At 31.7% G+C, this 13,116-nt stretch overlaps 2 protein-coding genes across 2 annotated transcripts; both read left to right on the top strand.

Annotated features, from left to right (window-relative positions):
- Positions 1-1,925: 1,925 nt before the first annotated feature.
- Positions 1,926-2,783, top strand: LOC120579625 (uncharacterized). Its single transcript, XM_039832118.1, has one exon. It carries the CDS (start codon positions 1,926-1,928, stop codon positions 2,781-2,783), a length of 858 nt encoding a protein of 285 aa, XP_039688052.1.
- Positions 2,784-3,097: 314 nt separating this feature from the next.
- LOC120579624 (uncharacterized) lies at positions 3,098-3,781 on the top strand. The gene has a single exon (XM_039832117.1). It carries the CDS (start codon positions 3,098-3,100, stop codon positions 3,779-3,781), a length of 684 nt encoding a protein of 227 aa, XP_039688051.1.
- The last annotated feature ends 9,335 nt before the right edge of the window (positions 3,782-13,116 follow it).

Here is a 13,116-nt window from a genome sequence, read left to right as displayed (position 1 = left end):
AGAGAGAGAGAGAGGAACTACTCTGTTTTTTCAAATTACAAAACAAAAAACATTTCCATTTTTCGTACTTTTATTCCTTGTATAATTAATTTGGGTCTTAAAGGACTGTATCTAATCTAATTAGGATTAGGATTAGGATTATGATTTTAAAAATATTTTTTAGATAAAAAAATCTTTTGGCATTCGATAAAGATCTTTGTTTAGTCTAATTTAAGAGGGTCAAATGGTATGCAGGGGTTAGTAGTTCAATTTTGTTTTGGTTTAAATATGTCTTTAATTCTTGCACTTTCATTGGATTTTGGCATTGGTTCCTACACTTTTTTTTGTTTGGAATTGGTCCTGCACTTTGTAAAAATATTGATATCGTTCCCTCTGTTACCTTTCTGTTAAAAAAAAACACAAAACTATTGGTATTGGTCCCTGCACTTTGTAAAAATATTGATATTGGTGTCACGTGGCGTGAAATGATTGGGCCACGTGGCACTCCGTTGGTTTTGTGTTTTTTTTTTTAACAGAAAGTTAACAGAGGGACCAATACCAATATTTTTACAAAGTGCAGGGACCAATGCCAAACAAAAAAAAGTGCAGGAACCAATATCAAAATCTGATTAAAGTGCAGGGACCAATGACACATTTAAACCTTTTGTTTTTATGAAAGAAGTGGTTTAATTATTTTGAAAGGTTAAAAATCCACGGTTTATCAATTCCTATTATCTTTTTCGTATTTTCATTTTTATCAAAGAATGTCCATTATTCTATCAATGTTCATATTCTTCTTCGTATTTTGTTTATCTTGAGCTAGCATAAAATTTCGGGCATTAATTCTAAATCGGACTTTTGTGGATTGTTAAAAACCTTTTCTGAACTCGTACGATTCTACATTTGTTAAGAAAATTGGTACGATGAAGGGTTTTTGTAAGAAAAATTTTGATGATTGCTTCATTCCGAACGGTAAGTGTTTGAAAACAGATTTACTATTTAAGAGTTGTTAAGATGGTCAACACTCTCTTGGTTGAAGCCTTAATTTTACTCCAACTTTACAATCAACCGCAATACCACAAAAAACAGATTTACTATTATAAACAACAATATTAGTAGGGTCTATTTCATCAACCTTGATGGAAATATGGCTTAAAGGATCTATACCATACACTACCCTTTTCGTGAGTCGTGTCGCTCGATCAATCGTCAATTGGTATTGGTTGTTTCGTTTCATCTATAAGACCATCTCCAATGGTTTATTTAATGTGCCATTCAACACCAATTTTGCCTCCAATGATGTGTTTAATGTGTGTTGAATGAGGGAATAGAAGAGAGAGAGGGTGAATACATTCAACATCAATTAACACTGCCAGGCCAGCCACGCGGCGCATGGAAATTGGCCCAAAACGGGCGCGTGCATCACACGCGCCAACAAGGCGCGTGAGCAGTCAGAGGGTCGGAGAGAGAATTGCTTTTTGGATAGATAATGACACGTGGCGCGTTTTAATTGGTTGTCCAGATTCTTATCATTTTAATAATTTGACCTCAATTATTTCGTTGTAAATTAATTTTAAAAATAAAAAAATACCAAAATTCATGATTTTTTTTCCTCTATAAATAGAGACTTAGATCATTTGATTTGGACACAGAAAAAAAAAACCAAGTTTTTCACTATCTTCATCTTATTATTATCTTTCTATTAGCAAACTAAGTGAAGTTTTAATCTTATTTTTTGTGAAATGGATCCCAATAATAACCATCTCAACACCCAAAAATTTTCTAATTACCCATATAACTACGAAAATCCCAACAATTATCCAAATCCAAATCAATTTTATAACCAACGTCCTCAAAACATACATCAAAACGTACCTAATTTTGGTTTTCCACCAAATTTCAATCAGTCATCCTCTGTTCCAAACTTTCATCCATATTATGGATCTATGGTGAGATATCCATCTCAAACACCCCCGTTTAATGGTTATATGCCAATGGGGAATGAAAAATTTCCTAGTGTTGGTGCAACTCAATATCCTGAATTTTCAACACAAATAACTCCTGGTGGCATGGCAGTTGCTGATGAAGTCACTCCAGAAGATTCAACTCCTAAGAGCAAGAGAAGTAAGGAACCAGCATGGAACACTCAACAAAATTTGGTTCTAATTAGTGCATGGATTAAATATGGAACAAGCAGTGTTGTCGGAAGAAACCAGAGAGGAGAAACATATTGGGGTAAAATTGCTGAGTATTGCTCATTCGATTCTCCGCGCGATCTAGTTGCCTGCCGAAACCGTTTTAATTATATGAACAAAATAATAAATAAATGGATTGGTGCTTATGAAAGCGCTAAGCGTATGCAAGGAAGCGGTTGGTCGGAAAATGATGTTTTGACAAAAGCGCATAAATTATTTGCATGTGGAAAGAATATTCAATTTACTTTGAATGAAGAATGGCACGCTCTCCGTGATCAACCACGTTATGGTAGTCAGATGGGAGGAAATGTTGGGTCAGGAAGTAGTGGATCTAAGAGATCTCACGAGGACTCTGTAGGATCTAGTGCTCGTCCAATGGGTAGGGAGGCAGCTAAAAAAAAAGGTAAAAAGAAAAGTAAGGATGTTGCTGGCTTGGAGGAGGTGGAAAAGGAGTGGGTTCAATTCAAAGAAATCAAGGATAGAGAGATTGAACATTTGAAAGAGTACACCAAGGTGCAACAGGAGAAAAACAGATTGAAGAAAATGAAAATGTATCTAAAGTTAACTTCTGAAGAGCTGTTGGAAAACTTGGAGCGTGAGCTGTTTTGAAAAATTTGTTTGTATTCGGTCAAAATTGTCATGTTGTCTAGTTCCCAATGTTTACTTTAATAATTGTCAGTGTTGTCTAGTCCCTCGTGACTTATTTCACCTACTATTTGCTTTAATAATTATGCACACTATGTGGCCATTATTTCACCTACTATTTGCTTTAATAATTATGCAGACTATGTGGCCATTATTTTACCTACAATAACTTATTTCGAATCCGTCAATGTCCACCACACAATGTGCTTATATATAGGGACTCATATCTACTTCCAATTTCACAAATCTCATTCATATCTACTTCCAAAAAACTATCGATGGACCCTTATGATATCGAAGCCTACTTCCAAAAACGTGATGTTGAAGACACTTATATCGTCAACCGATTTATTCAGCGTCGAAAAAAACTAGAGGAAGGTAGCGCATCTCGTACTAGAAAATATTTCAATAGAGATCATGCAGCGGCAAACCAAAGACTAATTGACGACTACTTTGCCAATGAGCCTACATACGACGATGCAATGTTTCGTCGTCGGTACCGGATGCAAAAACATGTTTTCCTTCGAAACGTTGGAGATCTTTCAAGTAGTGATAACTACTTCACCCAACGAATTGATGCAGCCAATAAAGAAGGTATATCACCGTTAGCAAAATGTACCACAGCAATGCGAATGTTAGCATATGGTGTGGCAGCAGATGCGGTCGATGAATACATCAAAATAGGAAGTAGTACAACATTGGAATGCTTACTTAGATTCTGCAAAGGAATCATACGACTCTATGAGGAAGTGTATTTGAGAGCACCAACCCAAGATGACCTGCAAAGAATACTACATGTTAGTGAAATGCGGGGGTTCCCAGGGATGATCGGCAATATTGACTGCATGCACTGGGAGTGGAAAAATTGTCCCAAAGCATGGGAAGGTCAATTTACCAGGGGGGATAAGGGAACCACCACAGTTATTCTGGAAGCAGTTGCGTCTCATGATCTATGGATCTGACATGCCTTTTTCGGATGTTCGGGAACGTTGAACGATATAAACGTTCTAGACCGATCACCAGTGTTTGATGATGTGGAACAGGGAAAGGCTCCGAGGGTGAATTACTTTGTGAATCAACGTCCCTATAATATGACATACTACCTAGCTGATGGTATCTACCCTTCGTATCCAACTTTCGTCAAATCAATTAGACTTCCTCAAATTGAACCCGATAAGTTATTTGCAAAACATCAAGAGGGATGTCGGAAAGACATCGAACGTGCTTTTGGAGTGCTTCAAGCTCGATTTAAAATCATCCGTGAACCAGCTCGCTTGTGGGACATAGCCGATTTGGGTATCATCATGAGGTCATGCATCATATTACATAATATGATTGTTGAGGATGAACGAGATACATATGCTCAACGTTGGACCGATTTTGAGCAACCAGCGGGAAGTGGATCACGTACATCGCAACCATACTCGACCGAGGTGTTACCAGCTTTTGCAAATCATGTGCGTGTTAGATCCGAGTTGCGTGATCCAGATGTTTATCACGAATTACAAGCAGATCTAGTGAAACACATATGGACAAAGTTTGGAATGTATCGCGATTGAAGATGATTTGTATCGTACTAAATAAATTACTTGTGTGTTTTATGCTTAGTTTGTTGTATTGCATTTTAAGTTATTTGTGTGTCGCGTGCTTAGTTTGTTGTACTTGCATTTTAAATTAAGAAAATAAAAATAAATTATTTTACAATTTTTTTTCTTCCAAAAATACTAAAAAATAAATAGTTAATTGTATTATTTTAATTTAACTATAATCGATAATTTTATGTAATTATAAAAACAAAAATTAAATAAGAATAAGAAATAAAAAGTGGTGGGGTAAAGTGTTGAATGAAAAACCATTGGAGATGGTAAAAGTTGAATGAGTGTTGAATAAGAGAGAGAAAATGATGTGGAGTGTTGGGAATTGAAAAAGTGGTGTTGAATGGTAAAAATCATTGGGGATGGTCTAAGAGCACGACCGACTTCTATATTCTTATTCATCAAAGCTTATCCCTGGAGAGCATCAACCACCGTCCTTGTTATGTAATACATCCCATTGTAGAAATTATGAACAATTAATCAATTTTCAAACGCACGGTGAGGACACAGCCTTAACATTTCTTTGAAATGCTCATATGCCGCATACAATGACTCTCTCTCTCTTTTTTAGAAAAAACCTGTTATTTATTTCGTAATTAAGATGTTTATGAAAGGAAATACTCCCTCCGTCCTAATTTATAAGCAAAAAACACTAATTTACGCTTATTAAAAAAACTAACATTTAGTGATTTGAGGTATAATTTTTTGTGTTCTTCTTAGAATAAATTTCATGGAAAGATGTAAAAATAATTTTCATTGGTTAAAAATTATGGAGAAAATAAAAAGAAGAACAAATTGAATGTAATTTGCATTTAATTTTACATTAGAAAAGATGATTTGTTTGAAAAAAAACATAAGAATAACATAAAAGTTGGTCTTTTTTGCTTATATTTTAAGACAAAGAATATGAGATTTTTTTGCTTATATTTTGGGACGGATGATATTTGTCAATGAATGCTTGTTGCATTTGATCTCGTGTAGCGATGGCATCATAAGGCAACAAATGTAGTGAAACCTTGGTAAAAAAAAGGAAGAGTCTTTGTCCTATGGCATCATCAGGCTATTCATTTTCGATGTATCACAATATTCAAGAAAAATTGGCAAATGGAGGTTTGGATCATCCGTTGGCAAACTCGAAAATTGAGTTTGTTGGACAACATAAAAGGAAGATTTAAGGTCAAAATTTTTCAACTTCACTGTCGGGCATGCAGTGCCAAAGTGCGACTTTGTAGCATTAGAAGATGCATAATCTTTTAAAGTTTTACTAGTCGAGATACCCGTGCTGTGCCCGTGCTACAGCACGGGTAGCGCGGCTTCCCCGCACTGTATTGTCGCAGCTCCATCGCGTGTCGCGTCTCGACTGCGCTTGGCATAATGATTTTTTTTTTGTCCATAGTGAAAATATGTAAAATATTTAAAGCATAATAATGTATATATTGATCGGCAGTAATGAAAAATTATAAAATAATTATTTTTTTGTCAAGTAGCTTAGTGACTAGAGCTCACACAATTTAATTGTCGAGAAGTGAAGTGTCCAGGGTTCGAACCCCGGCCCCTGCATATAAAATGTGATATCCCTACCAACTGAGTTAAGCTCACGGGGATAAAATAATTAAATTTTAATATGAACAAATATATATTAAATTTTAGTATTGACGATATTAAAAAATCTAATAAATAGTAACCAAAAAAAGCTAATAAATGAAAATAATCATAGTTTTTATTTACTAATATATTTTAGTGTGAAAAATCATAATTAATGTATTATATAATATTGTTATCGTAAAATATATTTCATAAATAAACATATGCTTACATATTCCTTTAAAAAAAAAATACAGTGAGATATATTTTTGTTAATAGATAGTCCATACACTCATATATATTCTATCAATATATATATATATATATATATATATATATATATATATATATATATATAGTTCTCATTAGATTTCAGAAATAAGAATATACTAATATATTCCCGTAAAACAAACATATACTCGTATATATTTTTTATTAATATATAATCCATACACCAACATATACTTTATTAATACTAGCGTCCAGATGGGCATTCTCGTGCCCGTCTGTCCGCTCTTTCTACTGTGCTAATGTGTTTATAGACTTGACTATATTTCTTGTTAAAATATTGATTTTGTTTTAAGTTTGCATGTAATTTATATATTTTTCATGAACCTACAAATAAAATAATATATTACACTTATTTATATATTACAACAACACCATACAAAAATCATAAAGGCCGCAAATTTCTCGAGTGACTTAAACAAACAAAAATGGTAACCATAATTTATGGACTTTTCCAAATTGTGTGTCATAATACTTGAGAATGTATATTCATCCTTGTACTACTTGATCTTTTCATCCCACTATGTGGCTTTGTTTCTATATTGTTTGCACCATCTCTTGGTACTTTGATCTTTCTTGTGCCCTCTTTTTCAAGCTTGCTTATTCTACTACTTCCCTCTTTGATTCAAAAAACCTAGCATTCTTCAATTCATGAATCAAACTTGTTAAATATAGAGTTCACCATCAAAGTGTAAGATGCGTTCATCGTCTCAATTGACACCACACTCTCAATGTCCACAAAAGAAATAGAAATATTAAATTAAAAAGGATGGAATGAATCTCTTTTCCATGTTGGCTTACTGATGGATGTACTGGGTTGTGTGCAGCTTTCCTTTCGACGTTTTATAGCGTAGACTCGTCATAGGTGTAAGGTACCCTGGCGGTGGAGTGTCAAGTGTGACATGCTTTATTACATTCTTCGGTTGCGGCATGCATGTGGAATTCCTCTTCCATCTTCGTCGTCTCTTGTTTTTTCAGAGTTTTTTTTTCTTTGAAAAATATAATACAAATAGAATGACAACAATTCAGATAAATATCATCTAACAAACATATATTGGACATCCCTCTTCCATTAAATGTTGATGAAGGAAATGAAAGACTAATAAAGAAAATAATTTTTGTAAATATGTACCAGAAAATATAATCAAGACAATGACCCTCGCTTTGATTCATGTATATACCTCAATTATATTTTCTCTGATATTTTTTTTTTTATTTCCAATTTGATATGAATTTTTTCTTCTTCGCCACCACTGTCTGTCGCCAAAGTATAGACATTTGAATGCTTTAGACATTCATTGTTCTCTATTTTTTTTTTGTACAAATCACATACATATTTATGCAAAGATACAAAATCAGGATATAGAACATACTCTAAAATAGCACAAAATTTTAGGAAGCATATCAGGACCATCAATCACTATTGCAAGAGGTAGAGAGCCCCTATGGATAAAAAAGAACACCATTATTATTAAAAAATAAAATTAACATAAGAACTCATCAAAGCATAACTTGCAGATACATACTCTAACTGTTGCACCTAGAGGATTAACCAAAAAAACACATTCATGATGGTAATGTAATTCGTTGCCGAGGAATTCAAATGCATATAAGGAAAAAAAACACTATAAAATAAAACATCTATGAAGCCACTTCTACTATATATGTGTCCACGGTAGTCTTAGTTCTTAAGTAATTGCATCCTTTTGGTTGTTCTTGTACAATCCGCCATCAAGTGAGGTTGTGCAACCAGCAAATGAGAGTGTATTGCAACATTAGAATGAAAACGTTAATTAAAATAAATTGAAATTGAGAGTGAAACATACAGTCAAAATTCTACAGAGTTTAATTAATAGAAAAAATTCAAACAAATTATAAAAACTTCTAACCTGGATGCTCCTTCAATTGTTTGTCTCTCTTGGGAAAAATTGTGGAACCGCATAAAACTGCTCAATTCTAAGTGGGATTGATTTATTAATAGCAACAATAACATTTTAGTTTATAGTAAAATGGGAAGTAAAATAGGTTACATCAAAACAATGCTTTGGGTTTATATATGCTACAGATGGATAATGATCTAATCAAATAATGATCTCCTCTATGATATAAATTTAGATACCTTTGTTTGCAATGATGCTTTCCACTCACTTTGATATTCACTATTCTTCAATGATTTTGATTTCTCTTGAAGCAATCTCTTTCCATTTCACCAATTTTTTTTTTTTTTTTTTTTTTTGGTACATTCACCAATTTAATTTTAAAGTGATGTGAATAGGAAATAATGTTTCTGAGTAGATAATGGGAGGAAAAGATAGAAACAGTATTTAGTACCCTTTCTTGTACCACCCCCAAGTTTGGGATAGTAAATTGCCATGAATCCTAGTGGTTTGATGAAAAGTTAAAGTTGAATAAAAATCTGTGTTAAGAGGGGATTTTTTGGAAGTTGATATGAATGTGCTCTCTTTGATTCAATTAAAAAAAAAATTGTTGTCTTTCATAAAAAAAAAAACTGCTACCTTTTCATTTAAAAAAAAACTGTTAAAATTGAAAATTACATAATAAGTGGAAGTTAGAGGATAAAATTGGAATGCAAAATAGGCTACACCAAACCCAAAAGTATTGCCTTTATTAATAGGTATAGATATTAATAAAAGTTAGGCAGTCACGGTGTTTAAATAAAGATATTAAAAAATACTAATTTTTTTTGAAAGATTAAAAAATACTAATTAAAACTAATCACTCGTTATAGTTATTAAAATGGGTCCCGTGTTACAATTGTACACTCCAACGGGTTTTTTATTGATACATTTAAAAAAACGGAAAAAGTTGAAGTATGATCAATCATAATATTATTTTGTTTGTTTTAGTATTGACGATATTAAAAAAAAATGAAAATACATTTCACAAATAAACATATACTTATTCCCGTATAAAAACATATAGTGAGATATATTTTTATTAATATATAATCCATACACTCATATATATTTATCAATATTTAGTTTCCTTTAGATTTCAGAAATAAGAATATACTAATATATTGCCGTTAAACAAATATATACTCACATATATATTTTATTAATATATAGTTCATACACCCACATATATTTTATTAATATATTAATAAAATTTAGACAGCCGCGGTGTTTAAATAGAGATATTTAAAAAATACTAATTAAAACTGATCACTCGTTGTAGTTACTAAAATGGGTCCCGTGTTACAATTGGACACTTCAATGGTTTTTTTAGTGATACATTTAAAAAAAATGGAAAAAATTGAAGTATGATTAATCATAATATATTATAATATTGTTCTTGTTTTAGTATTGACGATATTAAAAAAGCTAATAAATAAAAATAATCATAGATTTTATTTACTAATATGTTTGAGTGTGAAAAATATTAATATGTATCCCGTGAAAAAAAACATAATTAACGTATTATATAATAGTGTTATCGTAAAATAGAAAATCATATTATGCTATAACAACAACACTTGTTAGTTTTCCCTATAAAAAAAACTTGTTAGTAAAACCGAATTGAAAATTAGTAGAGAAAATGGAGTTGAAAATGAAGAGAGAAAATGAAAAATGAAGAAAGCTGGTAAGAAAAAGATAAAAGAGGAGAGTGAGATTGAGAGAGAAAAGTTTATTATTAAAAAATAAACGTGAGAGAAAAGTTTATTATTAAAAAAATAAAGAAGAGAAGAAAAATTTATTATTATAAATAAAGAAAGATGAGAGAGAAAAGTTTAATATTAAATAAAAAAGGTGAGAAAGTGGGTTTTAATAAAATGGATTTTGATAGTGGATTCAACAAAAATAACTCTATAGTTGTAAAGGAAAAAATTTGGAAGAAAATTAGATACGAATAGTTAAGTAAGGTGGGGTTTAGCATGAGAAAGGGGAATTGTTTCCCACCATGGGAAAGTCAATTTGAACCATTAAATCTACAATCTTATCATACACTCTCAACACTATATTTTTGTCACTATCTTCCACTACCATCTCTCTCCTTCATCCCCACCAACCCACCACCAGCAACACCATGAGAACTATAGTTTTTACCAATCAGATTCAAAATTTTAACAATCAATATTCCATGAACTTACTTTTTGCAATTCAAAGTAATCAATCCTTGCAGGACACTATATAGGAACAAATTGTTTGATTTGAGGAAAATATATTCTCAACCTCTGGCTGACGGAACAGTTGGGTCTTGAATAATAGAAGGAACATATAAAAATTTACACAAGTTAGCATACAAATTCACACACTATTGTGACTAATTTCTTTTGGAAGAAAAAAATATGTATTCGTGCAGTCAGGTTAGGTTAGTTGCCTCAGCACTCAACACAAATACAAATGCAGAGGTTAGATTTGTGGTCTAATAATGGAAGGGAAGCTTAGATTGCTCCAAATCTGATATCCACTTCATATATAATAATAAACAATCAAAACCATGAGAAATGTTTTAGATTTGGATTAATACATTGCATCAAAGAAAATAAAATAAGGATGAAGGAGAGACAAGGGAAATTAAATAAATTAACAATAAAGAGTTGGGACGGTGGTTTTGATGAGTTGCTGGTTATGGGTTTGTGGAGGATGAATGAAAGAGATGGTAGTGGAAGATAGTGACAAAAATATAGTGTTGAGAGTGTATGACAAGATTGTAGATCTAATGGTTAAAAATGACTTTCCTATGGTGGAAAACAACTTCCTTTTCCCATGCTAAATGCCACCGTTAAGTAATTTTGATTGTATCTTCTTTTTATATATTGTAAGTGATGATTTTCAACCATATGAAAATTTATCGATTGTTGTCTTCGTCGTTGATGGATAAATTCTTTATCTCGGATATTGTTTTAACAACTGCCCCAAGACTTTGAACTCTACGTAACCAACAAAGAAAAGCAATCAACAACAAATAAATAAAAAAAAAAAGAATTTAGTCTATTCGATACAGGAAAACAAATTAATGTCAATCAAAGTTCCCCGACAATAACACCAAAAACAGGATATATATGATGCAAGTGCGTGATTCTATCGTGTGGTAAATTATTGATCTCATGTAGACTTTGTTAGTACCATTTATTTTTCTTAGACAATTAGCTAGAAAATATCCATACTTTGGATGAATGACAACCCTTTGAGCACAACTTAGTTGATAGAGATATATATTATTATATACAGAAGTTAGGGTTTAAATTTCGGACACCTCACTTATTCATTTTAAAAAAGGTGAATTCTAACTACCAGACTACATAACAAAAGAAAAATAAAAAAAGAATGGTTTCGATAGATAATACACAATAATATGTAACGCATCAGGACCGTGGTTTCATCACGATGATATGGTGTCTGACTTTAACTAGTTAATTGAAATCAATTATGTTATTTAAACAATTATTTTTTATTTTTATGACAACATTAGGCATAATCATAAAAGCCAGTCAACCAATTTTTTATTGAAGAAAATTAACTAGCTATACTGTGCTCATAAAGTCGAGATTTTTAACCTCACATATGAAAAGCAATAATGGTTACACATTATTTTTTTTAGGTTAAATATGTTTTTGGTCCCTATAAATATACCAACTTTTCATTTTAGTCCTTTTAAAATTTTCCTTCAACTTTTAGTCCCTATAAAATTTTCAATCACTACTTTTAGTCCATATTTTCAAGTTAATTTTTGTATTTTTTAATAAAATTATGCAGAAATGTGTAGAATATAGTAAAAAAATTCACGAAAAAAGTTAGAATTTTTTAACAAAAACACAAATTAAATATGAATTTTTAACCGTAAATAATATAAAAATTCATATTAAATTCATGTTTCTGTTGAAAATTTCTAACTTTTTTAGGGAGAGATTCTTATAATATTATGAATTTTTCTGCAAAATTTTATTCAAAAATATGAAGTCTACGCATGAGTTTGCTTTAAAAGAAGGACTAAAAGTAGTGATTGAAAATTTTATAGGGACTAAAAGTTGAAGAAAATTTTTAGAGGGACTAAAATGAAAAGTTGGTATATTTATAGGGACTAAAAACATATTTAACCCTTATTTTTTTATACTATTACATATCTAAAGATGTAACTAACTAACTGATCTCTCAACTTTATTTTTTCATATTTAACGAACGAGTTATGATACATAGACATCCTTAGATGACAATACATCCTTTAACACCCACACAAAAATCTGACACGTGGCCACATAGACCCCGCACAAGCACACTTTCTCTTTTCTCTCCTATTCTCTCTTCCTAATGTATGGGGTGTACAAGGGTGTATGGAAATAAAAGGTGTTTATGTAACATTTTCCTTAACGAAATGTAAGACCTTTTGTGCGTCTCCACCAAAAAGTTTGGCCGTACTAAACATAAAATTTATGAAAATGTTTATATTTCCTCATTTTTGTCCTAAAATCAATTTATTAAAAACCAATTTTGAAAAGACTAAAATTTAATAAGAGGTAAAAACCAAAGAGCAAAAACAATTTTTGTTTCTTATTACCAAAAGAGTTAATGATTTGAAAGGTAAGGTGAACGCAGTAACGTGGAGAAGTAAAAAAGAGGGTAGCTATTGTTGTTGTTGTTGTTGATAACAGAAAAGTACGAAAATACATTGCATTGCAGACCATTAATAATAACGCATCTACAAACAACTACAGTCTACAGGTAAGGTAATCAACAACATTAACAGGAGCTGCAGAAATAGAGTTGTTTGTTTGTTATTTGAGCTTCAATATGATTCACCTGCCACATGCATGCACATGATGTTTTACCTACTGGGTCAAACACAACACAACATGTGACACATCACCA

Source organism: Medicago truncatula, chromosome 3 (genome assembly GCF_003473485.1).
Source record: "Medicago truncatula cultivar Jemalong A17 chromosome 3, MtrunA17r5.0-ANR, whole genome shotgun sequence".
Classification (NCBI taxonomy): Eukaryota; Viridiplantae; Streptophyta; class Magnoliopsida; order Fabales; family Fabaceae; genus Medicago; species Medicago truncatula.
Note: the sequence above shows the minus strand (reverse complement) of the source record. Positions and strands in the feature narration are given on the sequence as shown.